The sequence below is a fragment of the Danio aesculapii genome, chromosome 22, assembly GCF_903798145.1.
Source record: "Danio aesculapii chromosome 22, fDanAes4.1, whole genome shotgun sequence".
Taxonomy (NCBI): domain Eukaryota; kingdom Metazoa; phylum Chordata; class Actinopteri; order Cypriniformes; family Danionidae; genus Danio; species Danio aesculapii.
The window spans coordinates 1,418,050-1,443,432 of record NC_079456.1 but is presented as its reverse complement, the minus strand read 5'-3'; the positions used below and the strand labels follow the sequence as shown (position 1 = coordinate 1,443,432).

The 25,383-nt window shown below is 36.5% G+C and overlaps 2 protein-coding genes across 5 annotated transcripts in view; one reads left to right on the top strand and one right to left on the bottom strand.

Annotated features, from left to right (window-relative positions):
• The first annotated feature begins 300 nt into the window (after positions 1 to 300).
• On the top strand, positions 301 to 7,436 carry LOC130215846 (BTB/POZ domain-containing protein KCTD20-like). 2 transcript variants are annotated; one of them, XM_056447691.1, is made up of 7 exons: positions 301 to 816; positions 1,960 to 2,128; positions 2,203 to 2,305; positions 2,611 to 2,731; positions 3,309 to 3,506; positions 5,786 to 5,896; positions 7,090 to 7,436. In XM_056447691.1, exons 1-7 carry the CDS (start codon positions 795 to 797, stop codon positions 7,362 to 7,364), a joined length of 999 nt encoding a protein of 332 aa, XP_056303666.1. In that variant the 5' UTR covers positions 301 to 794; the 3' UTR covers positions 7,365 to 7,436. The 2 variants fall into 2 exon arrangements, with proteins under 2 accessions (XP_056303666.1, XP_056303665.1); XM_056447690.1 differs by having other exon boundaries at positions 301 to 825.
• Positions 7,437 to 10,161: 2,725 nt separating this feature from the next.
• Positions 10,162 to 25,383, bottom strand: part of LOC130215844 (serine/threonine-protein kinase 38-like) — an 18,244-nt gene continuing 3,022 nt past the window's right edge. For all 3 annotated transcript variants that reach the window (XM_056447689.1, XM_056447688.1, XM_056447687.1), the window contains 11 exons: positions 25,205 to 25,256; positions 22,038 to 22,160; positions 21,866 to 21,949; positions 21,319 to 21,442; positions 20,130 to 20,284; positions 19,910 to 20,012; positions 17,460 to 17,521; positions 17,268 to 17,385; positions 15,807 to 16,026; positions 14,314 to 14,408; positions 10,162 to 12,911 (listed from right to left, as the gene is read on the bottom strand). In XM_056447689.1, coding sequence (XP_056303664.1) covers positions 12,769 to 12,911; positions 14,314 to 14,408; positions 15,807 to 16,026; positions 17,268 to 17,385; positions 17,460 to 17,521; positions 19,910 to 20,012; positions 20,130 to 20,284; positions 21,319 to 21,442; positions 21,866 to 21,949; positions 22,038 to 22,160; positions 25,205 to 25,256 — 1,279 coding nt within the window. In that variant the 3' untranslated portion in view covers positions 10,162 to 12,768. The remainder of the gene's footprint in view (positions 12,912 to 14,313; positions 14,409 to 15,806; positions 16,027 to 17,267; positions 17,386 to 17,459; positions 17,522 to 19,909; positions 20,013 to 20,129; positions 20,285 to 21,318; positions 21,443 to 21,865; positions 21,950 to 22,037; positions 22,161 to 25,204; positions 25,257 to 25,383) is intronic.

Genomic DNA, 25,383 nt, shown 5'->3' with positions numbered 1-25,383 from the left:
AAGCACAATTTAATTAAGACATCTTTATATGTCTGCCATTTCAAGTGTGTATTTTTCACTCAATAAAAATAATTGAACAAAAAATAAGACACTGATACTGTTTTGCAGTTTTAATTAAGCGCATACTGTTGAAGTCAAAATTATTCACCCTTCTTTTCCAAATATTCCCCAAATGATGTTGAACAGATTCAGGAATTTCTTACAGTATGTCCTCTAATATTTGTTCTTCTGGAGAAAGTCTTATTTGGTTTACTTCAGCTAGAATAAAAGCCGTTTTTATTGTTTTAAAGCCATTTTAAGGTCAATGTAATTATCCCCCTTCAGCAATATTAGTTTTGGATTGTCTCCAGAACAAACCACTGTTATACAATGACTTGCCTAATTACACAAACTTGCCTATAACCTAAATAAGCCTTTAAATGTCACTTTAATACTAGTCTCTTGAAGAATATCTAATCTAATATTATGTGCTGTCATCATGGCAAAGAGAAAAGACATCAGTTATTAGAAATGTGTTATTGACACTATTATGTTTAGAAAAGTGTTAAAAAAAATCTTTTACGTTAAACAGAAATTGAGGGAAAAATATACAGGAGGGCTTTGACTTCAACTGTACTGTATATATAGGTCAAATTTACACAGCATGATGTGTTTACTGTAGGTTTGTCGCGGGTTACTGGGTGTCTGTGGGGTTAAGCTTGACCAATGTGGGCCAGTCAGACGTTCGTAAGGAGTTTATAATATTATGTTCACCATATGGACTGTCTTACAGGTCTGCAGGAGTCCAGAAGATCATGGCGGAGGAGCACGCGACAGGTGCTACACGTCTGTACCAATCAATCACATACAAAAGCACACATTACGATACAGGGCTGCACCACACTGGAACAATCTGATATTGCGGTGTTTTACTTTTTCTGCAATATGAATACAGCTTCACTTTGAATAGCTCTATTTGACAGTTTTCTGAGGAGTCTTAATAGTGTTCAGGTACAGAAATTGAATAATCACAATGAAAAAAATGCTTCGTTTCTAGATCCAAATATCAAAAAAAAAAAACTTAGAGCAAGTAAAACTGTTGTTTTGTTTTCAGCTTTAGAAAATATAAGTCAGAATTATTATTTTTCTTTAAAACAAGCTAAATTATCTTCACTTTGAAATGTAGATATTTGCACTAGAAGCAAAATAAATATTCTTATTTTTTGTTGCATAACGTCCGTATAAGTACAGTAATTAAATACAATACTGTAGATCCTGGTCAACCATAATTCAGACTCAACATATCTTGACTATTGTGATATATCCAACCCAGGCTCATTGCTGATACGTACTCAGGTCTAGATTTTTCTGGGGAGAGTGAAAACGTAACCGGAGGTACGTCTGCTCGCAGTATTTGTTTTTGCAAATCCACCAGAGGCTGCTGTGTATGCTTTTTGATGATCTCAAATTTTTCTCTCGCATGCTCTTCCCACATAAATCCACCAGAGGGCGCAATATACCAGCTTGCCGTCGACTGACTGACCCACCTCCTTCCCTAAACCAACCAGAAGCAATCTAGAAAAAGAAAAGCCGTCCTATGATTTCGCGTTTTTAGCCTGTTGATGATTTATTTTAGTTTTGCTTTTGTTTTACCTAGTTTCTGGAAACGTTCTTCGCCAGACACGCCAACATACAGGGCGAGCCACTGAGCAAACTGGTAACACCTGAAAAGCCGTCCACTTGGTGGTAAGCGGTCAGCTGTTAGTGCTAAAAGTAGCAGAAGCCAGAGGTAGCATCATAGCGCAACGTAGCATTCGTTTAAAAGAAGAAATGCAGCCAGACGTACCTCTAACGCTCTCCAGAAATGTAGACAGGGTTATGTATCCACAATGAGGCTGTGTTGAATATATCGATGCTGAAACCATATATCGTGCAGCCCTACTACATTATCAAAACGTGATTTAACGTTTTCGTTTGCAGCCCGAGGGATGACAGTAGGAGCAGAGGGCGGGGCTGATGTCACAAAGGGCGTGTGGCCAGCGCAACCACGCCCCTTATCACATGACCGGGTCACCTTAGTAGTCGACGGGACACATTTCGTAGTGGATCCTGCAGTGTTTACAACATACCCGGATACGGTGCTAGGAAGGTACTCAATATGACAATCGAAATACGTTTTAATAGCGCAAAACGTGAAACCTAATCACTTGTGTGTTTTTGCAGAATGTTTGGTCGAGCGCGTCAGCACAGTTTTACGCGACCAAACACTAAAGGCGAATATGAAATCGCTGAGGGAATCGGTGCAAGTATCTTCAGAGTCATACTGGTACGTAAAAGTCACACATTGCAGATTTTACATAAGTAATAATTGAAAACAGGTGTAATTGACTACAGCTCCTAAATCCACTGTTGAGATGTTGTATTTGTCAGGATTTTGTCAAACTCAAACAGCTCCTGTGTGTAGCACTAGTCTCTAGTGTCAATCTAATGAAAACCTGCCGGAACTACTTTAGCTGTGCCTTTATCTGACAATAACCAAACACTTTAGAGGGACCATCAGCCAATCAGAATCAAGCATTCAACAGCCCCTGTAGTACAAGTCTTTTTAATGTAACATCATCTCTTGCTCAGGATTTTTACAGAGTCGGCATCCTGCACTGTCCAGAGGGCGTGTCTTTGGCGGAGCTGCGCGAAGCCTGCGATTATCTGTGTATAAACTTCGACTACAACACCGTCAGATGCAGAGACCTCAGTGAGTCAAACACATCTACAGTTGAAGCCTGAATTACTCGCCCTCCTGTATATTTTCCCCCAATTTCTGTTTAACAGAGAGCAGATTTCTTCAACACATTTCTAATCATAACAGTTTTAATAACTCATCTCTAATAACTGATGTATTTTCTCTTTGCCATGATGACAGTAAATAATATTAGACTAGATATTCTTCAAGACACTAGTATTCAGCTTAAAGTGACATTTAAAGGCTTCACTAGGGTAATTAGGGTAAAGTTAGGGTAATTAGGCAAGTCATTGTATAACAGTGGTTTGTTCTGGAGACAATCCAACACTAATATTGCTGAAGGGGGCTAATAATATTGACATTAAAATGGCTTTAAAACAATTAAAACTGCTTTTATTCTAGCTGAAATAAAACTAATAAGACTTTCTCCAGAAGAAAAAATATTACAGGAAATACTGTGAGAAATTCCTGAATCTGTTCAACATCATTCGGGAAATATTTGAAAAATAAAATCAATTCACAGAAGGGCGAATAACAATGACTTCAGCACAAAATTTGCTCAAATTCATGAGTGCTTCTGTCCAATCAGGCGCTCTCCTGCACGAGCTGTCCAATGACGGCGCTCGGCGGCAGTTCGAGGTGTTTCTGGAGGAGCTGTTGCTGCCGGCGATGGTTTCCAGCGCTCAGGAGGGAGAGCGAGAGTGTCACATCGTGGTGCTCACAGACGATGATACTGTAGACTGGGACCACGACAACCCTCCGCCGATGGGAGAGGAACACTCGCAAAGTGAGCACAATCATCAATGCAAAGATTCGCAAATATAAAAGTTTTGGGTGGTCATATTTTGACGGTAAAGTCCAGTCATTCCAATTTGAAGCTATGAAAAAAAAATGACGAGCGAAACAGTGGCTACTGGTTCGAGTCCCGGCTGGGTCAGTTGGTGTTTCTGTGTGGAGTTTGCATGTTCTCCCTGTGTTGGTGTGGGTTTCCTCCGGGTGCTCCCCACAGTCCATACACATGCGCTATAGGGGAATTACCAACCTATGTTACACATGACATCACACGGGTTCAACCGCGCATACCGGTTGCTAAAAAAGACCGGTTGCAATAGCAAACATGTGGTGTTGTGCGGTAGGATGCCAAAATCGAAAGTCCACAAATAAAAAACTTAAATTTTACTGTACACCACACTGCTTTTAATGCCAACCGCAGACGTCAGAAAAGCTGAATGGAGCGAGGACCTAATTAAAAATGCTGGACTCTGCAGTTCTCATGTTATATCAGGTGAGCTCACGCTATGCTGAATCAGACCCATTACTCGTTTTTGATTGCAGAAATGATTTCAGCAAAAACAGTTCAATATGGTTAATTAAACAGTGGACACTGAATGCTGAGAATGAAATGTACAAGTGTGAGTTCACATACCCTGCGTACAGGTGTAGTTCACTGTCAGAATGCAGTTGTTCTGCTTGTTGATGATTACCCAGGCCTTGTACAGCTCCGTCTTCTTTCCTGGCTAGGCAGAACCTCAGTTTTTAGCACTACAAAGTGTTGAATCTGGTCATCATGGAGCATTATTTCTTGCACATGACCACACTGAACAACAATGTAGGCATCCAGAGACTTGTTGGCCTTTAAATTCTCTTGTAAAATCACGTGGAATTTCAATGAGATGGTTGTATATTTGGGGCTGGATGCTTGGCCATTGGGAGCGTGCTATCGCAAATGGACCTGTCAGATGAACGCCGCTCACTTTAACGTTAATTTTGCAAAATCACTGTGCTTATCACTGGGTGATGAGCTGTTATAATACGCTGAAATCATTATGTAAATAATATATTTAATATGTAATCAATATAACTTATCTCTAATACAACAACACACTCTGTAGCGCATCGGATGTCATTCCCTCGCTGTAAATGCTAGCGTTCCTGTTTTTCCTCTGCAACCTCGATGCGCACGCATCCTGAATGCTTACAAACCTGTAATTCTCATATAGAGGAATTGATAAACTAAATTGGCCGTAGTGTATGAGTGTGATGGGTGTTTCCCAGTACTGGGTTGCAGCTGGCAGGGTATAAACATATGCTGAATAAACTGGCGGTTCACTCCACTGTGGCAAACCCCTGATAAATAATGGGACTAAGCCATAGGAAAATGATTGAATGAATGAAAAAAGATGACAGTCCGCCAACATGTGGTGCCATTGTGCGGCAAAGTCTCGAAGGGATACAGCTGTGGATACTCACATCAATATAGCATTATTTTTGTGACATTGTACAACAATAAATCATATTTTTACATTACTCTGAGGGTTTAGAGTTGGGGAAGACATTAATAAAACACATTTTAATGGGTAATTTTATAAATAATTCTTGTTAACTTCCAGCCGCAGCTGTATCCCTTCTAGATACAACTCCATTGCACTTTGACCATCCCCAGTTCCTTTACTGATCAACATTCAGAAATTCATTCATTTTCTTTTCAGTGTAGTCCCTTTATTTATCAGTGGTCGCCACAGTGGAATGAACCGCCAACATACCCAGCATATGTTTTATACAGCCCTTTTGGCCGCAATCCAGTACTGGGAAACACCCATAGACACTCATTCACACACACACACACACACACACACACTATGGCCAATTTAGTTAATCAATCCCCCTATAGCGCATGTGTTTGGACTGTGGGGGAAACCGGAGCACCCGGAGGAAACCCACGCCAACACGGGGAGAACATGCAAACTCCACACAGAAACACCAACTGACCTAGCTGGGACTTGAACCGGTGACCTTCTTGCCATGTGGCGATCGTGCTACTCACTGCGCCACCGTGACGCCCCTATTGATCATCAAAATGAATTTTTACAACAACATTTCATGACATTTCACAATGATGTGACTAAAAAGGGAATTCGAAAACCCTTGTTATTAGCGACACCGGTGGCCATTTAATGAACTGCAGCAGGTCTCATTATTTAAATTTCATTACTAGCTGTTCACAATAAACAAGTGAATAATACATTAAAACATGAGCTTTAACATGCTCTTTTTTTGTTCCTTAAGTCATCTACAGCACCAAACTCTACCGTTTCTTCAAGTTTATTGAAAACAGAGACGTCGCGAAAACTCATCTTAAGGAGCGAGGCCTGAAAAACATACGCATCGGTATCGAAGGTAAACACACACACACACACATATTCAAACCTTTTATCAGAGTGCCGCGGGGTCTTAAGAAGGATTACATCAATGTCGAGAAATTTAACGCCCTAAAAAAGTATTGAAAAGTCTTTAATGCTGTTTTACAAGGTATTACATTTTGTATCGTTTTTGATTATACAACGTATAATTGTATGGTAAAGTTTGCCTGAATGTAATCTACGAATGTCAGGATGCTGTGTAGTTTATTTAATCGATAAAATCCTGCTATGTTAGACATCACGCTGTTTTGTTTGCTGTAGTACTCAAGGTTTTCCCAATAAAATTTCACCAAGCAATGATGCGACTAAAAAGGGAACTCAAAAACCCTTGTTATAAGCGACACCAGTGGCCAATTAATGAACTGCAGCAGGTCTCATCTTTTAAACTTCATTATTAGCTGTTTACAATTAAAAAAAAGTGATTATAACATTAAAATTCTTACATATATAGCTACTCTATAGGCGCCCCCTGTTGGATTAGCATTTTTATACAGTACATGTACAATGCTTTAGTTTGGGATTATGTTCTTTCAATTAGTATTTAGCTAATATAGCGCAAGTTAAAACGCCGCCAATGTTACCGGCTGAAACCTAAAGTGGCGATAAGGTCTTAAAATATATGGAAAGAGTCTTGAAGTCTGCATGAACTGAAAGCTGCGACCATTTTTTTTTTTCATATTGTGACGCATTTCCTAGAGAAACTAAATATTAGATGAGAAAGCAGTGGGCGTGGCTTGTTTTTTCTACTGCGAGCTGATTGGATGTAGTAAAGTAGGCGTTTAATTCAGAAAGATGGGGAAAAGGGTATGTGGAGAGTTATTACAACCTAACAGACTCCTCCTCCTCACCACTTCTGTTGTCAAAATTGAAAGCTGGAGGGGCGTGGTTAAATATGTTAGCCACGCCCAATACCTAAAACAAACGTAATCTGAGAATTGAACTGAAAACAAACAGGAAGTGCATTTTCAGATTTGAATTAAAGATAACAAGGGCAAACTATTGTTTTTTGTTCTTAAAGACATGCACAGATGAATTGTTTACCAAAAAACTAGCAATGCAAGCTAACAGCATCAATATGCTTAGTTTTGATTTCATGTGTACATTTTAAAAAGTCTTTAAAAGGTATTCCATATACACACAACATCACTGAAAGGCAGCGTTGTGTCTCAGGATACCCCACCTGTAAGGAGAAGGTGAAGCGGCGTCCGGGCGGGAAGTCGGAGGTGATTTACAGCTACGTGCAGCGTCCGTTCATCCAGCTGTCCTGGGAGAAGGAGGAGGGCAAGAGCCGACACGTGGACTTCCAGTGTGTGCGCAGCCGCAGCGTCCCAAACCTCATCACCGCCATGGGGGAGGGTCCTACTCGAGCTGGAGCCACGCCCACTCCACAGGTCGACGAGTTAGATCGGCTGAACGGCCCCGCCCCTCCTGGCCTCGACCAATGATTGATGATTAAACTGATAGAGATGGAACACTGGACAATACTCAATGCTATTAAATTATGTTGTGTGTTTTTATATTCAATATGTTTCATGAATATTCAGCCATTTATTCGTTTCAGAGATGATTTCCTGTTCACCACTGTGTCCTTGAGACCCTGCTGTTACTGAAAAAGGCTTTGGTTAAGGCCCTGTCCACACAAACACGGGGGATTTTCACAACCGCACTTCTTTCTATGCAGTTTCGCTGTTTGTCCACAAGAAAATGCAGTGTCAGGTGACTGAAACCCAAACTTTCTGAAAACTCTGGGTGCGGTGTGGTCTTGTGGACAATATGACATCAGCGTGCATGCTGTTTTCTGATTTCTGATTGGCCGACATGGCTGGGTTCACGCCAACAAACGACTTGAATAAGGCAAATGTCTGAACATTTGCGGCAAACGTATCGCATATTTCATGTCGTTCGCCCGCACGACAATAATCCGCCTGTTTTCTCGTTTGCATTAATTTGAATGCAATTTCCTCGTGTAAATACTCAATTCCCCATTTGGTGTTAACTCAGTATAAAAGTGTCATCATCGCCCCCTGTTGGTTCGGTGTGCTCTTAACATGCATCACAGAGCATTTTGGCGGTTTCATGTGGACAGACATTTAAAAACGAAAGCGGGAAAAACGCTGTTTATAAAAATGCCCGTGCACATGTGGACATGGCCTAACACAACATTTGCTGCTTACTAATGCTCACCTTTTAAGTCAATTACATAATCATATAACACTATTTTTAAAAAATCGTTTATATCGGTGACATTTTCTAAAATACACAAAAGGCCTGAGGATTTTCTGCTGTAATCACCAACATGTAACGTATCATGACAAAACAAAGGATGCTAATCTGAGTGGACGCACAAAACAGCCAACATGAAACATCATTAAAAACACCTCTCTTTGTTTTTATGGTTTGATATGCTGCATTAAAACTGATCAACAAATAAGATTAGAGCCTTAGCTCGGGTGCCTTGAGCTGCTGAAGTTACTGTAAAACACCACTGGGTGGCGCTCAAGCAGAAAACGCTCTAGCCGAGCGCACAGGAACTGCACATCAAATAGGATTCATGTGTCAAGTTTTATTTTACGTAATTTACTACTTCTACTTCTAACTTTTTTGCGCAAAAGTGTGTGTGTGTGTTGTGGAGGAGCTATACATAAAAGGAAACGCTTACACCATGAATACAGAAAAAAAAACACCCTGAAGGAGACGACGAAACCTGTGTAAAAATGAATGTCCGAAGTGTAAAGTTGCACAGCGCCATCTTATGTACTGGAGTATTTCTGTTTTTTATTAAGCGCCATCTAGTGTCAGCGAGTGATTGAACACGTTCACTCTGTTTATCAGCGGTGAAAATAACTTGGGTATGAATGCTGAAAATGTCTCTTTAAACACGCTTATTGAAGATAAGCTCAAGCAAAAACAATCCTGATGTGCACAAGCCTTTTTATTCTGTTTATTAAAAACACATGAAGGGCTCTATTTAATGATCTAGGCACAAAGTCCAGGGCGCAAAAGCAGGGTGTGTCCGAATGTTTTTTTTTTGCCATTTTAAGCATGGTAAAATACACTCTGTGCCGCGGTGCATGGTCTAACAAGGTTGAGCTTCTCTTAATGAGTTCTGGGCGTGTTTTGAGAATAAACCAATCAGAGTCTCATCTTTCATTCCCTTAAAGAGTGAGTTGCATCGCGCCATGGCGCATTTACTATTTACATGGTGGACTTTTTAAGTGGAAAACTGTACGCTTCACTAGCGAGAAAACAGTTAAACAGAGCATCTGTAGTGTGAGGATAAAGAACGAGCCTCCTCCATTCAGCCTCTTTACTTTTACTTTCACTTTCATTCGTGGATAAGGATCGGTGTTGTACTCACAGACATCCATAAGCCCACATATTTAATTTCTTTCGTTAAGCACAAAGATTTGTTTCAAAAATATTTCTAAATTCAGTTCTAATTTCCAGCAAACGAATAAATGAACACTAATAACGAAGTGTGGTCAAAACACTGAGTTATATCCTAATACACATGCTGTGCCCCATATGGTCCAAAACCTGACAGGTGGACAAATATAAGCTTGTTTTTAATAAAACAAATATAAATATGCATATAATAAATACTACTACTACTAATAATAATAACATTATACAAAAGCAAATTGACATGAATAAACTAAAAAAGCCCCCCGATACGAAGAAGGCATGGAGGCAGTGGTGTTTATATTTATGTAGAAAATAATCATTTTTGTAATATGCTAATCCTTTAATTGTTTTCATTTGTAAAGATATTTGCGTAATGCTGTACATTCTGCATGTTTTAAGCAATCTGTACACGAGGAGCATAACTAACTCGCTCTACGCTGGACTTCACACCTGCTTTGAGCTGGTCTACTGCAAAGTCTATTTTAGTTCCTCACATTAGCAACGCTCCAACAATGTGCCTTAACACACCTCTTTTCTATACTGAAACACCCATGAGTCCACAAAGTGGCGCAAATAGATTTGCTATTTAAACAACGTGGCAGAAATGGGAAAATTAAGGTTGCGTTGATCTGAAAATAGCAACACATCAGGGAAACACGTCTTGTGCCTCATTGCGCCGGGTGTATGATAGGGCCTGAAGTGTTCTTGGTTTTCTATCATTTGTATGTGGTTTGTATGTAAATGTATGTATGTAATTGTTATAGTATCAGACTTTAAAGCACTCCTAGTTTTGATAACGCACCCAAATATTAGTTTTTGATTGAAAGCAGCCAAATGTAAAAGCATGTAACATTTTATTGCATTCTGGACAAGAAAAGAAGATATTGAATATATAAACAAACATGTCAAATGTGTGTCATTACAAAGTACAGCTTTGCAGATACTAACTTAAAGACGGTTAAATATCAATACAAAAATAGTTCATAGAAACATTAGAAAAAGGAAGCATCGTTTCCAAGAAAGTACCATTGAAATGGAGGATTTTCCAGCTTTGGTGTTCACATCTGCACATAAAGCATTCATACAGACAGCATTCGCTCCTAGAGGCAGGTTTTCATCAACATGTGAGCCTCTGATCGTACCTTTGGCAGTCAAATCAGCAGCAGTCAAATCTACTGCAGAAACAAATACAGCATCAAAACCTCAGCAAAGCTTCAAACTAGGCTAAAACGCATCTATATGATGATAATACTAGCTGCATATGGGGCTGCGCCCATAATTTGTCATTATAACTAAAGCTAAACTGCTCGATATAGAGATTTATCTCTGCTGAGGAACAAATGTGGAAATAAACATTATATAAGGCACTTTATTTATAGTGAAGCCTTCGCATGAGGGATTTTTTTGGCATTTAATCTGCTAAACATACTCCAGCTCTCCAGCATAAACACTCAACTCAGAGGACGAATTCACGAAACCGTCATACGCAGAAATATCTTCTAGCTTCTTATAAAGCTATAATAAGCTTGTTCATTAGACAAAACTTAGAGACAGAACTGATTCAGACTGTCAGAGTTGATTCTTCTGAACGAATCAGTGAATCAGAATTCAAATTCTTGAGAGCTCTTAAAAACTTCCTTAAGTTGACTGGAAACTAGTTGTAGATCCCCAAAGCCTGAGATTTCTAATACAATTATTGTTTTTCCTCTCAAATAAAGTGAAACAACGTACATTAGGAATACACCGAGATGAAAATTCTGTATGTACTTGGCCGAAAAATGCTTTGTAATAATTATTATTTGATTAAATTAAAAGTCACTGATTTTTAAAAACACAAGCCAATAAAATAAGCGCACCAGCGTTGCCATGACAACACCATAGCTCTATAGTAAGCAGCAGGAACTAGTATACTACACAGAAATAGCCTGTCGGCGCGTTATTTGAACAGACTTTGCATGTCTGGTGAGCATTTGCGTTCAACTAGAATACATTTACATGAGCGGAATATACACACACAGCGGAAAATTGGGTATTTTAAACTTTGACCTCAAGACACGCACTTTGGTCATCGTGGCAACAAACTACCATTGCATGCGCTGCGTCCCAATTCGCATACTATCTGTCCTAAATAGTATTTGAAAGTAGAATTAGTATGTCCCAGATCGTAGTATGTTGAAAAGAGTACGCCTAAGGTTCCCGTATGGTTTACTATTTCTGCTAAAAACTCGAAGTGTAGAAGCGTCCGTACTCTAACCGCTGATATTACCCACAATACATTGCGTGTAGGACAAGAATTTGATTTAGAACTACAAACGCGGGTGAAAAGTGTAAACAAACTACAAACATGATGGACGCGCGAGACCAACCGTCAAGTAGAGAGAGGCTTCAGTAAAGATGTTTGTATGACTGTTAATTAATATTCAGCCCACTGGAACATGTTTTAATCACGTTTTCTGTGTTATATTTCTGTGTTATGTTTGGACATTACTGTCTGAATGCAGAATTACCCAAACACCTGAGGAGATTTCTCTGCATGATAGACTGGTGAATGGGAGATTAACCTGCTGCTGCTGCTTCTCCAATAAGGTAGGGAATTAAATATGACAGACATGTGGATGATGTGTGGATGATTGACAGGTCTCGTAACTAAGCAACACAACGATCTGTTAACGAGGAAGCAGTATGTCCCAAAAGCTTGCATACTCTTCTGTTACACACTCAAAAGTGTGTACTTGCCTTTAACAAAAAGGTACATACTTTTAGGGTGTAGTATTAGTATGCGAATTGGGACGCAGCGATGGTCTCATTGACATAAGCCTTTTTTCGGCTCCTGTTTTCTCTCTTTTTGCAGAAAAATGCCATTTGTAGCTGATAATGTTTGGAAGTTGAAAATTTGGTGCATGCCTAAATGCAGCGCTAATGAATCTATCGTAGCTATTCTTTCATTTTATTGATTTAAATATAAGAATGATCTCAAGAAAAAAATATTGAGATCTTCAACAGATTTTTTCATGAATTACAGTTAAGACAAATCTCAAAATTAAATCTTTAAGGGTCAGTTCACGCAAAAAAAATACATTTTAAACTAGATTCTCTCACATTTAAGTAAGTCTAAACTTTTACGAGTTTCTTCTGTTGAACACAGAGGAAGATATTCAGAAGAATGTTGGAAAAAGCCTGTTTTTTTCCATCATTCTTCAGGAAATCTTACCTTGTGTTCAACAGAAGTTGACAGAACTTATATTTATAGGTGAAACATCCCTTTAAGAAAACTCTTGAGCATATTTTCGTGAATTCCGCCCCAGATTAGCTTACATTAAGGACTAATAAAGAAGCGTTGGCAGTATGCAGCAGCGCAGGAGTGTGTTTCTGACAGAGGTCTGGACGCAGAGATGTTTTCTTTGGTAGTGTGGATGAGGAAGTGCAGTGATTGGTTCTGGATTCTCAGCGTTTCCCGCTCTTCATGTATGATGGTATGGCTCCTCTCGCCGTCAGGCCCTCGAAGCGCTTGTAGGTGTAGTTGATGAAAACCCAGTCCTTGTTCTTGTAGTCCGACTCCGGGTGATGGTTGCTCACTACAACAGGACCTCCACGGCAAAACACACAGTTCACGGTCTAGCATGCTGTAGCAAGGTGCTAAGTTCTCATTACATGCTACTAACATGATTTAACACACCACTAGCATGTTTTGTAGCAAGTTCTACTTATATTTCAACACATAACTAGCATGTTTTGTCAAGCAGCAAACATTTTAATATGCTGTTAGCATGTTGTAGCAGGTTGCTAAGGTTTTTTCCAAGTTACTGACATTTGATATAGCATGGTTTAATAGACTGCTAGGATGTTTTGACAGGCTGCTAACATGTTTTAGCATTTAGTAGCAAGTTCTACTTTGCATTTGTGCACACATTTTTAAATGCTGTTATAATGTTAGCAAGTTGCTAAGACTTTCTTCTAAATTACTGACATAATTTCTCATGTCACTAACATGGTTTGATACCCTGCTAGTATGTTTTGACAAGATGCTAACATGTTTATAGCCATTTTTAATAAATTGTGCTTACATTGTAGCACATCGTTAGCATAATTTGTCAAGCAACAAACATTTTAATATGCTGTTAGTTTGTTGTAGCTAGGATTTTCACTATGGTTTAGATTACTACTATGTTTTGACAAGCTGCTAACATTTTTTAACATGCTAATACAATTTTGTAGACAGTTCTACTGACGTCGCTAACATGTTTCGTCACGCAGCAAACTTTTTAATGTTCTGCTAACATTTTCTTCCGTGCTTATGACATAATTTAACTCGTCACTAACATGGTTTGATTCCCTGCTTGCATGTTTTGACAACATGTTTACAGCATTTAGTAGCAAGATCTACTTACATTTTAGCATATCCGTAGCATATTTTAGCAGCAAATAATCTAATAAACCGTTAGCATGTTGTAGCAAACTGCTAAGGTTTTCTTCTGAGTTACTGACATAATTTAACATGTCTCTAGCAGAGTTTAATACACTGTTAGCATGTGTAAGAAGCTAACATGTTTATAGCATTTTGCAGCAAGTTCTACTCACATTTTAACACATCACTAACACATTTTGTCATTTTAATATGCTTTTAGCATGTTGTAGCAAGGTGTTTTGACAAGCTGCTAACTTGTTTTAATGTGTTGCAAACATTTCTTAACAAGCATAAACAAGTTGTTAACCTGTTGCAACATGTTCTAGCATTAGCGTTGCTCATTTTAGAAGGTTGCTACCATATTTTGTCAAGCTTCAATCATGGTTTAAAATATTAGTAGCATTTCAGCAAACTGCCATAAGTTATAACATATTGCTAGCATGTTTTGTTAGCATGCTAAGATGCTTTATCAAGCACCCAGCATGTTTTAACATGTTTATAACATTTCAAACCAAGTTCCAAAATGTGAGTCACAGCTAAAAGTAGAGGATTACTTCACTAGAGTTGTATTTATTGCGTCTTACTTGTTGGCTGCAGGATGTCTGAGTCTGGAAACTCGTCGAAGTTGGACGTGTCGTCGATACTCTTGATCTCGATGGTAATGGCTGCAGGTCTCTCTCTGTGAATGAGAGTTTAACCTTACTTAGGTCAGAAGCTCAATGTGAGCGTTTATACTCAAAGATATGTTTTATACATGTGAGCCTTGGATGTGTATCGTTTGCGCTTATCGCATTATTAAGATAGTTTACGTTTTTACGGTTACAATTAGTGTTTGCTTGTGTGAATGCTAATATAGTTACCATTATAGCTATTGCTCGCTGGTGTGGACGTTAACATAATGTCAAAGTTATTGTTAAACGGTCACTAATATAGCTATCATAATAGTTTTCTTTGACTGCTCTGAATGCTAATATAGTTAATGCTAGTTATCGTCCACTGGTGTGAAGGCTAATATAGGTTTTACAATAACTGTCTGTTGTTGTTGAATGCTAATATAGTTATAGTTCACTAGTAAAAAACATATATGGATAATAATATAATAGTTATCGTCGGCTGCTGTGGATGCTAATATAGTTAATGTTACAGTTATTGTTCGCTCATTAAGTAATTCGGTAATTGCTTTAGTTACTGTTCACTTATGTGGATGCTAATATGTTATTGATTACTGTTGTTGTGAATGCTAATATAGTTATTTTTATCGTTCCCTTTTTACGGTATTTTTAGTTATAATGTTATTGTGTGGATGCTAATATAGTTATCATTATACTAATATTGCTAACAATAGTTATCGTCGGCTGCTGTGGACGGTAATATAGTTAACATTACAGATATCCTACACTGGTGTGAAGGCTAATATAATTATTACAGTAATTGTCTGTTTATGTTGACTAATATAGTAATTGTTATAGTTATTGTTCCCCGGTAGTTGCTATAGCTACTGTTCGCTTACATGGACGCTAATATGGTAATCATTACTCTTTTGTTGTGAATGCTAATATAGTAATCGCTCATTGGGAAAAAAAAAATTCTAATATAGTTATCATTATAGGTATTATTCGCTGGTGTGGGCATTAACGTGAAATGTTAATGATAGTATAACAGAATTATAAAGGTTATTATTGGCTGCTGTTGACGCTAATATAATCAATGTTACAGTTATCATCCACTGGAGTGAAGGCTAATATAGATATTACAGTGACCGTCTGTTGATGTTGACGCTAATATAGCTATTGTTTGCTTATGAAGTAATGCGTAATTTGCTAATAGTTGCTGTTCACTTATCTGGGTGCTAATATGGTAATCATTACGTTTGTTGTTGTTGCTAATATAGTAATCACTCATTGGTTGTGAAAATACACACAAGATGGTGCTGCGCAACTTCACACTTTCTGGCACTCACTTGTTCCACAGTCACTATAATTACCGTTCACTTACTAATAATTACTGTTGTTGTTGAATTCTATTATAGTTATATAATTGTTACATTTTTTTGCGTTAACGTGAGACACCTGCGCACCTGATGTGGTCGTAATCGACTCCTTCGAAGAATGCGTTCCTCTTGATGTCGTCCACGCCGCTGGCACCGATTCGATGATCCGCCTCGCAGCAGAAGCGCAGGATCAGCTCTTTAGCACGCTCAGAGATCGGCACCTCTGGAGGAAAAACCAGCGTCTCCTTCCAGCTCATCACCTTCTTATAGGTTTCTTGAGGAGTTTCTGAGCAGAATGGAGGATAGCCTGAAAAACAGTATATATAATCAGCATAAAACGCTATCCACTTCATTTTATTTCACTGTCGCAAATATAGCAATCGTCCACCATATTGTATTTATTTTGACAGTTTACGTTCTTACAGTACTGATGCTTATAATGGTAATGTTACAATTGTTGTTTGATGTGTAAATGCTAATATAGTTATTATTATACTAATATAGCTAAAATAATAGTGTTGACGCTAATATAGTTAATGTTACAGATATCCTCCACTGATGTGAAGGTGAATATAGTTATTACAGTAATCGTCTGTTGATGTTGATGCTAATATAGCTATTGTTCGCGGTAATCGCTACATTTTATTTTTTACATTTTACAAATTTAGTAATCGTCCACCACAGCTATTGTCAGCTGGCGTTAATTGTATTATATATTTATTACAAATTAATCATTTATTTTAAATATTAGATTTCATATCATGTGATGTATTTTGAAGCAGTAGATTATTGAAGTGTATCTTCTTGGAAGAATAGCCTTAATTTAACTATTTAATAATTGTCACGTTTACATGATGTCACTTATTTTTATTTATTTAGTCTATCTTTTCGTAATAATTAAAATATGGGTTTTTTTACTAGTATTTTTATTGTGCCAAGTTACTAAAATTATTAAACCTAAAATGTATTATTTTTTCACATTTTTGTTATAATAATTTTTTAATGATTAATTCCATAAGAGCGCAGCTGCAATCCACTTACGTCTAATTTTATTTTATTCTCAGAAATATAGTTATCGTCAACAGCTACTTGAACGCTAGTAAAATCTGCTGGTGTTAAGCATTATGTACTTATTAGTAATAAATAAGCATTTATTTTAATAATTTTAATTCATATTATTGTTTATTATTTAACGTATTGTAAAGCAGCAGATTAACTGAAGTGTGATTATTTATGATTTTTAAAAACCTTAATTGAATTATTTAATAATTAAAACGTCACGTTTCCATGATGTTATTTTTATTAAATTTAGTTTACTTATTGCAATAATAAAAAAAATAAATAAAATCTTACTAGTATTTTTATTGTGCTAACGTGCAACTTACGAAAATTTTATTTCTTTATTTCTTTTATTTTACGAAAATCATATTTTTTCAATTTTTTGTTAGAATTAATTTTTAATATTTACTTTAGTTAATAAACAAATCTCCAAATGCTCATTTATCTAACTATTTTAAGTGACTAATTTGCATAATTGGCGTTTCTTACCAATCAGCATCTCGTACATGATGACGCCGAGGCTCCACCAATCACAGAGCTTGTTGTATCCGGTCTGCATGAACACCTCTGGAGCGATGTAGTCAGGCGTTCCCACTGTGGAGAAGGCCTGGACGTGGCAGAGCAACATAACGCATCACTTCCTGTTTGCTAAAATAAAAAATAATAATAAAAATAACTGACCAGCTGCCTGCGATTCCTCTTCCATGTCTCGGCCTTCCTCTTCGAGTTCATATGCTGAAACGCTATGAGAATTGTTCATTAAATACACCATTTGGAAAAGTGGACATGAAAAATAAACGTAATCGCTACTGAATTTGATTGAATTGCGTTAATATGACATCAGGGCGTTGCCATGGAAACAGATGTGTGCGTATGCAAATATAGCTATCATTTTAGTCATCGCCCACTATTGTTTTGATAATAGTTATCGTCAGCTGCTGTGGGTGCTAATATAGTTAACAATATGGCTATCGTCCACTGGTGTGAAGGCTAATATAGTTATTACAGTAATCGTCTGTTGATACTGATGCTAATACAGTAATTATCATTTTTAACTAATATAATTTTCACGATTACCATAATTATTGTTATAGTTTGCTTATTTGGACGCTGATACATGGTTAGCATTACAAGTTGTCTGTCGTTGTGATTGATAGTTATTTTGATGGTTTTCGTTCACTGGTAGTCATGCTAATAATGTTAAAACAATATTTGCTTGTGTGAATGCTAATATAGCTATCATATCTATTGTTCGCTGGTGTTAATGCTAAGTTATTGCTAACTAGACACTAATTTAGCTATCATAATAGTTAACACTGACTGATGTCGATGCTAGTAAACTTAAATGTTAACGTACACTGGTGTGAAGGCTAACATAGTTATTAAAGTAACTGCCTGCTGATGTTGATGCTAATATTGTAATTGTTATAGTTTTGAACTAACATAGTTATTGTGACAGTAACTGTTATTGTTAAATGGACACTAACATAGCTATCATAAGAGTTATCATTGGCTGCTGTGGATGCTACTATAGTTAACGTTAGTTATTATCCACTGGCTAATACAGTTATTACAGTAGCTGTCTGCTGATGTTGTCGCTAATATAGTCATTGTAGTTTTAAACTAATATGATTATCGTTACAGTAGCCGTTCACTTATTTGGATGCTAATATTGTTAGCATTACAGTTGTCTGTTGATGTAGACGATAATAGTTATTTTGATGCTTATAATGTAATTGTCACAATTCGTGTTTGCTTGTGTCAATGCTAATATACAGTAGCTATCATTATAGCTATTGTTCACTGGTGTGGGCTTTAATATAATAAATTTAACGTTATTGTTAAATGAATGCTAATATAGCCATCAATAGTTTTCATTGGCTGCTGTGATCGCTAATATAGTTGGTGTTACAGTTATTATAACAGTAATTGTCTACTGATATTGTCGCTAATATAGTGATTGTTGTAGCTTTTAACTAATATAATTATCGTTACAGTAATTGTACACTTATTTGTATGCTAATATTGTTAGCATTACTGTTGTCTGTTGATATGGACAATAATAATTAATTTGATTGTTTTGTTCGCTTATAAGGATGCTAATAATATTACAAATAATGTTTGCTTGTGTGAAGGCTAATATAGTTATCGTTATAGTTATCATTCACTGGTGTGGCCATTAATAGAATACATTTTTATTTACGTTATTGGTAACTAGATACTAATATAGCTACCATAAAAGTTAGCATCTGCTGCTTTGGCTGCTAATGTTAACGAAATAAAAGTTACGTTAAAGTTATCGTACACTGGACTGAAAGCTAAAATAGTTATTACAGTAATTGTCTGCTGATGTTGTTGCTAATATAGCAATTGTTGTAGCTATGAAGCAATACAGTTATTGTTCGCATATGTGGACGCTAATATGGTAATTACTGTTGTCTGGTGTAGACAAAAATACTTATTTTGAGGCTAATAATGTTATTATTACAATTAGTGTTTGCTTGTGTGAATGCTAATATAGTTACCATCCACTAGTGTAAGCCCTAATGTAGTTATCATTATAAATATCGTGTGACGACTAATATATTTATTTTAGCAATTGCTGATTTTGATGCTAATATAGCTCTCGCTATAGTTATCATTAGCTGATGAATAAACCAGTTAGCATTATAGCTATTGCTCACTTATGTGGTGGCTAAAATCGTTAACATTGATGTTGTCTTTTGGTGTGGACGATAAAAGATTGTATTGATAGTTTTTGTAGCTAGTATAAATGCTAATATAGTTATTGTTACAATCAGACACTTTTCGCTAGCATGATGATAATATAGCTAATATATAGGTGATAATATAGCTACCATTCGCTAGTTTTAGAGTTAATAAAGTACAATTTTAGCTATTGTTCTCTGGTTTGGGTACTAATATAGTTATGGTTATCGTCTGCGGTCTTTGGTTTCTCATTAACATAACATTAATTATAAAACACGCACTGGAGTACTGACAATATGAGTATATGAAAATATAATACGAAAACGTTAACTATGGAAATGATTATTCATTATAATTGCCATTCAACGTCATGTTTGTGAAATTAATCGTGTTGCTATGACAGCAGAGCACATGTGACTCACTGAGGTCGTTTGATTGGCTGTGATTCAGGTTGCGATAAAACTCTGTCCGATGCGCTTTTTTGAGGCCTGTACACAAGCCAAAATCAGACAGCTTGACATGACCCTGAAACACACACACACACACACATGATGAATAGACCAATCAGAGGCCTCGCTGAGACTGACGTCTGAAAAGCAGAAGGCGCACAGGAAGCAGGGTTGCTTCGCTTCCTGTTCTGACCTTGGAGTCCAGCAGCAGGTTGTCTGGTTTGATGTCTCGGTGGATGAAGCCCAGCTGATGGATGAAGTCGATGGCCAGAACTGTCTCCGCCACGTAGAACTGAGTCTCTTCCTCCGTCAGTGTGTCTTTCTTCATCAGCAGTGTCATCATGTCTCCTGGAGAAAGACACACACAGACACACACACACACTCCGACAGTTCATATTACTCAACATTAGATGCTCAAGGAGTCATCTAAATCATTATTTGTTCATAAGAATCAACTCAGACTCCTCATTTGCACCGGTTCACTGATTTGTTCCGAAGAATCAACTCGAACTGCTCATTTGAACTGGTCATTCAGAAGGATCAACTCAGACTGTTTGTTTGAAAAGGTTCACTTATTTGCTCAGAAGAATCAACCCAGACTGCTCATTGGAAGTAGTTCCCAGATTCTTTAAAAGAATCATCTCAGTCTGCTTGTTTGAACTGTTTCACTGAGTCATTCAGAAGAATCAACTCAGACTACTCATTTGAACTGGTTCACTGATTTGTTCAGAAGAATCAATTGAGACTGCTCAATTGAACTGGTTCATTGATTTTTTTTTCTGAATAATCAATTCAGACTGCTTGTTTTAACTGGTTAATTGATTCATGAAAAAGATTCAAATCAGACTGCTCATTTGAACTGGTTCATTGACTCATTAAGAAGAATCAATACAGACTGCTTCTTTGAACTGGTTAGAAGAATTAACCAGTCTGCTTGATTGGACTAGTCTATTGATTCATTCGGAAGAATCAAACCAGTCTGCTCATTTGAACTGGTTCACAGATTCATTCAGAAGAATCATCTCAGACTGCTTGTTTGAACTGTTTCACTGAGTCATTCAGCAGAGTTCACTGAGTCGTTCACAAGAATCAACTCAGACTGCTCATTTGAATTAGTTTACTGATTTGTTCAGAAGAATCAACTCAGATTGCTCATTTGATTCGGTTGACTCATTTGTTCAGAAGAATCAACTTAGAATGCTTGTTTGAACTGGTTCACTGACTCGTTTAGAAGAATCAGTACAGACTGCTTCTTTGAACTGGTTTACTGACTTGCTCAGAAGAATCAACCTAACTGCTCGTTTGAATTATTTCTTTAAACGCATGGTTCTGAATAAAGCTTTCATGAGACATCTATTATTAGACATGACACATGCTCTCACCTCCAGGCAGAAACTCCATGAGCAAGTAGAGATTCAGTTTATCCTGAAAACTGTAGAACATTTTCACCACCCAGAGACTGTCTGCCTGAACCAAGATGTCCCGCTCCGCACGGATATGAGCAACCTGAGACACAACACAGAAGGAAATAACAAATAATATAGAGTCTAAATTACATAAAATAAAACACTAAATACAAATAAAATAAATTGAAAAAGACGTAAAAAAGTATATTAAAATATACAAATACATAAATAAAATGACTAAATATTATTTTAACAAAACCATAAAATAACAAAATATGAAAAATGGATACAATAGAACTAAGTACATATAAAAGAACGATCAAATTAAAGAAAACAACAGAAAGCAAAAACATAGTACCGCATACAACCAAATAAAATAGAAATAATAACACGTAACTAAATATATTATAAAAAATAATGTTTATTTAAAAAGACATCAATTAAAAAATTAAATGACAAAACAATAACATTTAAAAAGGAATAAACAATAATGTCAAATAAACAAAATAAACTAAAACGTCACCTGCTCTTTCTGCAGCATATCTGCTTTGCGAAGAATCTTCATGGCGTAAACATGACCCGTGTCTTTCTTCTGAACCAAACGCACCTGCAGACAGCAGAAACACACTTGTTTACTATATAAAACACTATCTGATAATCGTTAGTGTGTCGTCAGTGCTCATTAGCATAATCACCTCCCCGAATGCTCCTCGTCCAATCACCTTCAAAGACTCAAAGTCATCCAAACCCAGTCTAGTTCTCTTCAGACGGAGGAACTCAGTCTCTTTACGAGCATGCTGAGAACGCCGAACACGTTTCTGGAATATGTTATATAAATGAAAAAATTATATCGTTATAAAGATACACGTGTAAGGGCCCATTCAAGCTACAAGCAATAGGACAGCGAATAGCGAATTGGCACCACAATCATAACGATTCCAACATAGAACGAATGAAATCGCTTCAATATTGTTACTATAGTTGTCAATTGCTATTGGACGTTAATATACTTAGATATAGTTTGTTAGTTTGGACGCTAACAGTTATCATTATACATATTGTTTGCTAGTGTGAAATTGTTATAGTTGTCGTTCAACAGTGCGGACGCTAACATAGTTATCATTATACACTATATAAGAAAAAACTCACATAGTTATAAACATACGCGTGTAAAGGTCCGTTTACGCTACAAGAAATATGATTTTGTTAAAGAGAATAGCGAACTGACAAAACAAATATAAAGATAACAGCACGAAACTAACAAAAAAAAATAAATAATAAAAAAAAAACCTAGTATATATATATATGTAGTTAATATATAATCAAATATAGTTGTCGTTCGCAATTGTGGGTGTTAATATAGTTATAGTTCGCTGGTGTGGATGCTAACAGTTATCATTATAGATATTGTTGGCTAGTGTTGGCATTAATTTAATGTAGTACTCATAGTTGTCGCTCACTAGCATGAGTGTTGCTATAGTTGTCGTTCGCTAATGGACGTTAATATACTTATAGTTCTCTAGAGTGGATGCTAACAGTTATCATTATAGATATTGTTTGCTAGTGTGAAATTGTTATAGTTGTCGTTCAACAGTATGGATGCTAACATAGTTATCATTATATGCTATATACGAAAACAATTACATAGTTATAAACATACGCGTGTAAAGGCCTATAGCGAATTGACACCAGAACTATAACTAAAACAACACTGAACGAATAAAAATCACTAAAACATATTGTGGTTCACTAACGTGGGTGTTAATATAATTATAGTTCGCTAGTGTAAGCAGTAATATAGTTAATTATAGTTCTCTAGAGTGGATGCTAACATTTAACATTATAGATATTGTTTGCTAGAGTGAAATTGTTATAGTTGTCGTTCAACAGTGCAGATGCTAACACAGCTATCATTACACGCTATATACAAAAAAATTACATAGTTATAAACATACCCGTGTAAAGGCTTATTTATGCTACAAGCAGTATCATTACATCAAAGAGAATAGTAAATTGACACCAAAACTATAACCATAACAACACAGAATAAACTAAATTGCTCAAATATAGTTGTTATAGTTGTCGTTCGCTATTGCGGGTGTTAATATCCTTAGTTATAGTTTGCTAGAGTGAATGCTAGCGGTTATAATAAAAATTGTTTGCTAGTGTGGGCTTTAATAGTTATAGTTCGCTATTATGTGCATTAATATGGTTAGTTATAGTTAGCTAGTGTGGATGCTAACATTTATCATTTTAGATATTGTTTGCTAGTGTGAAATTAAACTAGTTGTTGTTCAATAGTGTGGATGCTAACAGTTATCGTCATAATAATCATTAGCTAGATTGGACGCCAATATAGTTTTTATAGGTCACATTCTCTAATGTGGGCATTAATTTAGCTGATATATATATGTCATTCGCTAACTTGGACGCTAACATAGTTATCGTTATAATTATCTTTCACTTGAGTGGCCGTTAAAATAGTTAGTTAGCTAGTGTGGATGCTAACAGCCATCAATATAGATATTGTTTGCTAGTGTGGGAATTACTTTAGTTGTCGTTCGTAGTGGATGCTAACATAGTGGCCGTTAATGTAGTTGTTATAGTTGTTGTTTGCTAATGTGGCCATTAAATAGTTGTTAGAATTGTCGTTCACTAGTGTGGCTGATAATATAGTTTTTATAGTTGTTGTTTGCTAGTTTAGACGCTAACATAGTAGTTAATTATCGTTCACTAGTGTGCTGATAATATAGTAGTTATAGTTGTTGTTTGCTAGTATAGACGCTAACATAGTAGTTAATTATCGTTCACTAGTGTGGCCGTTAATACATTTGTTAAAGTTGCTGTTTACTAATGTGAGCATTAATATAATTGTTATAGTTGTTGTTCGCTAGTATAGATGCTAACATAGTTGTTAACTATTGTCCACTAATGTGGCCATTAATACATTTGTTAAAGTTGTTGTTTACTAATGTGAACATTAATATAGTTGTTATATTGTTCCATTGTTCGCTAGTCTGGATGCTAACTCAGTTGTTAATTATCGTTTGCTAATGTGGCCGTTAATATAGTTGTCGTTCGCTAGTATGGATGCTAACATAGCTGTGAATTATAATTTGTGGCTGTTAATAAAGTTTTTATTGTTGCCATTTGCTAGTAGGGATGCTAACATAGTTGTTAATTATCGTTCACTAATGTGGCCGTTAATATAGTTATTGTTCGCTAGTATGGATGCTAACACAGTTGTTAATTATCGTTCGCTAATGTGGCCATTAATATAAGTATCGTTCGCTAGTGTGGATGCTAACACAGTTGTTAATTATCGTTCGCTAATGTGGCCATTAATATAGTTGTCGTTAACTAGTATGGATGCTAACATAGCTGTGAATTATCGTTCGCCATTGTGGCTGTTAATATCGCTTTTATTGTTGGCATTTGCTAGTAGGGATGCTAACATAGTTGTTAATTATCGTTCACTAGTGTGGCTGTTAATGTAGTTGTTGTCGGTAGTATGGATGCTAACATAGTTGTGAATTATAATTTGCTAGTGTGGTTGTTAAAGTTGTCGTTCGCTTGTGTGAATGATAAAATAGTTGTTAATTATCGTTCGCTAATGTGGCCGTTAATATAGTTTGTTAAAGTTGTCGTTCGCTAATGTCAGCATTAATTTACTTGTTATATTGTTCGCGTTTGTGGACGCTAACATAGTTATTATATTTATCATTCGCTAGTGTGGGCCTTAGTATAGTGGTTAAAATTGTCGTACGCTAATGTGGATGCTAATATAGTTATCGTGATAGTTTTCATCTGCTGTTGTGAGCTCTAGTTTCATTATGATTATGGTTTAGTGTGTGTTCGATACCTCTTCATCAGGCAGTCCTTCCTCATCCATCACCTTCTCCAGTTTTTGCTGCCTGTTAAGAGGACATTATTGATTAGCATACTACTATTACTATTTCTGCAGAACGAACAATGTGCAGTTTTAAAACAAATACAGTATATAATATGAATAATGTCACATTATGTAATTAAGTGTCGACC

What these genes read in the sequence shown, in the direction of transcription:
- LOC130215846 (XM_056447690.1), top strand. Translation starts at nt 795, where the DNA reads ATGGCGGAGGAGCACGCGACAGGTGCTACAC. An exon ending in CGTCAGATGCAGAGACCTCA is followed by an intron (nt 2,732 to 3,308) that starts GTGAGTCAAACA and finishes CTGTCCAATCAG; the next exon opens with GCGCTCTCCTGCACGAGCTG. An exon ending in CATACGCATCGGTATCGAAG is followed by an intron (nt 5,897 to 7,089) that starts GTAAACACACAC and finishes GTTGTGTCTCAG; the next exon opens with GATACCCCACCTGTAAGGAG.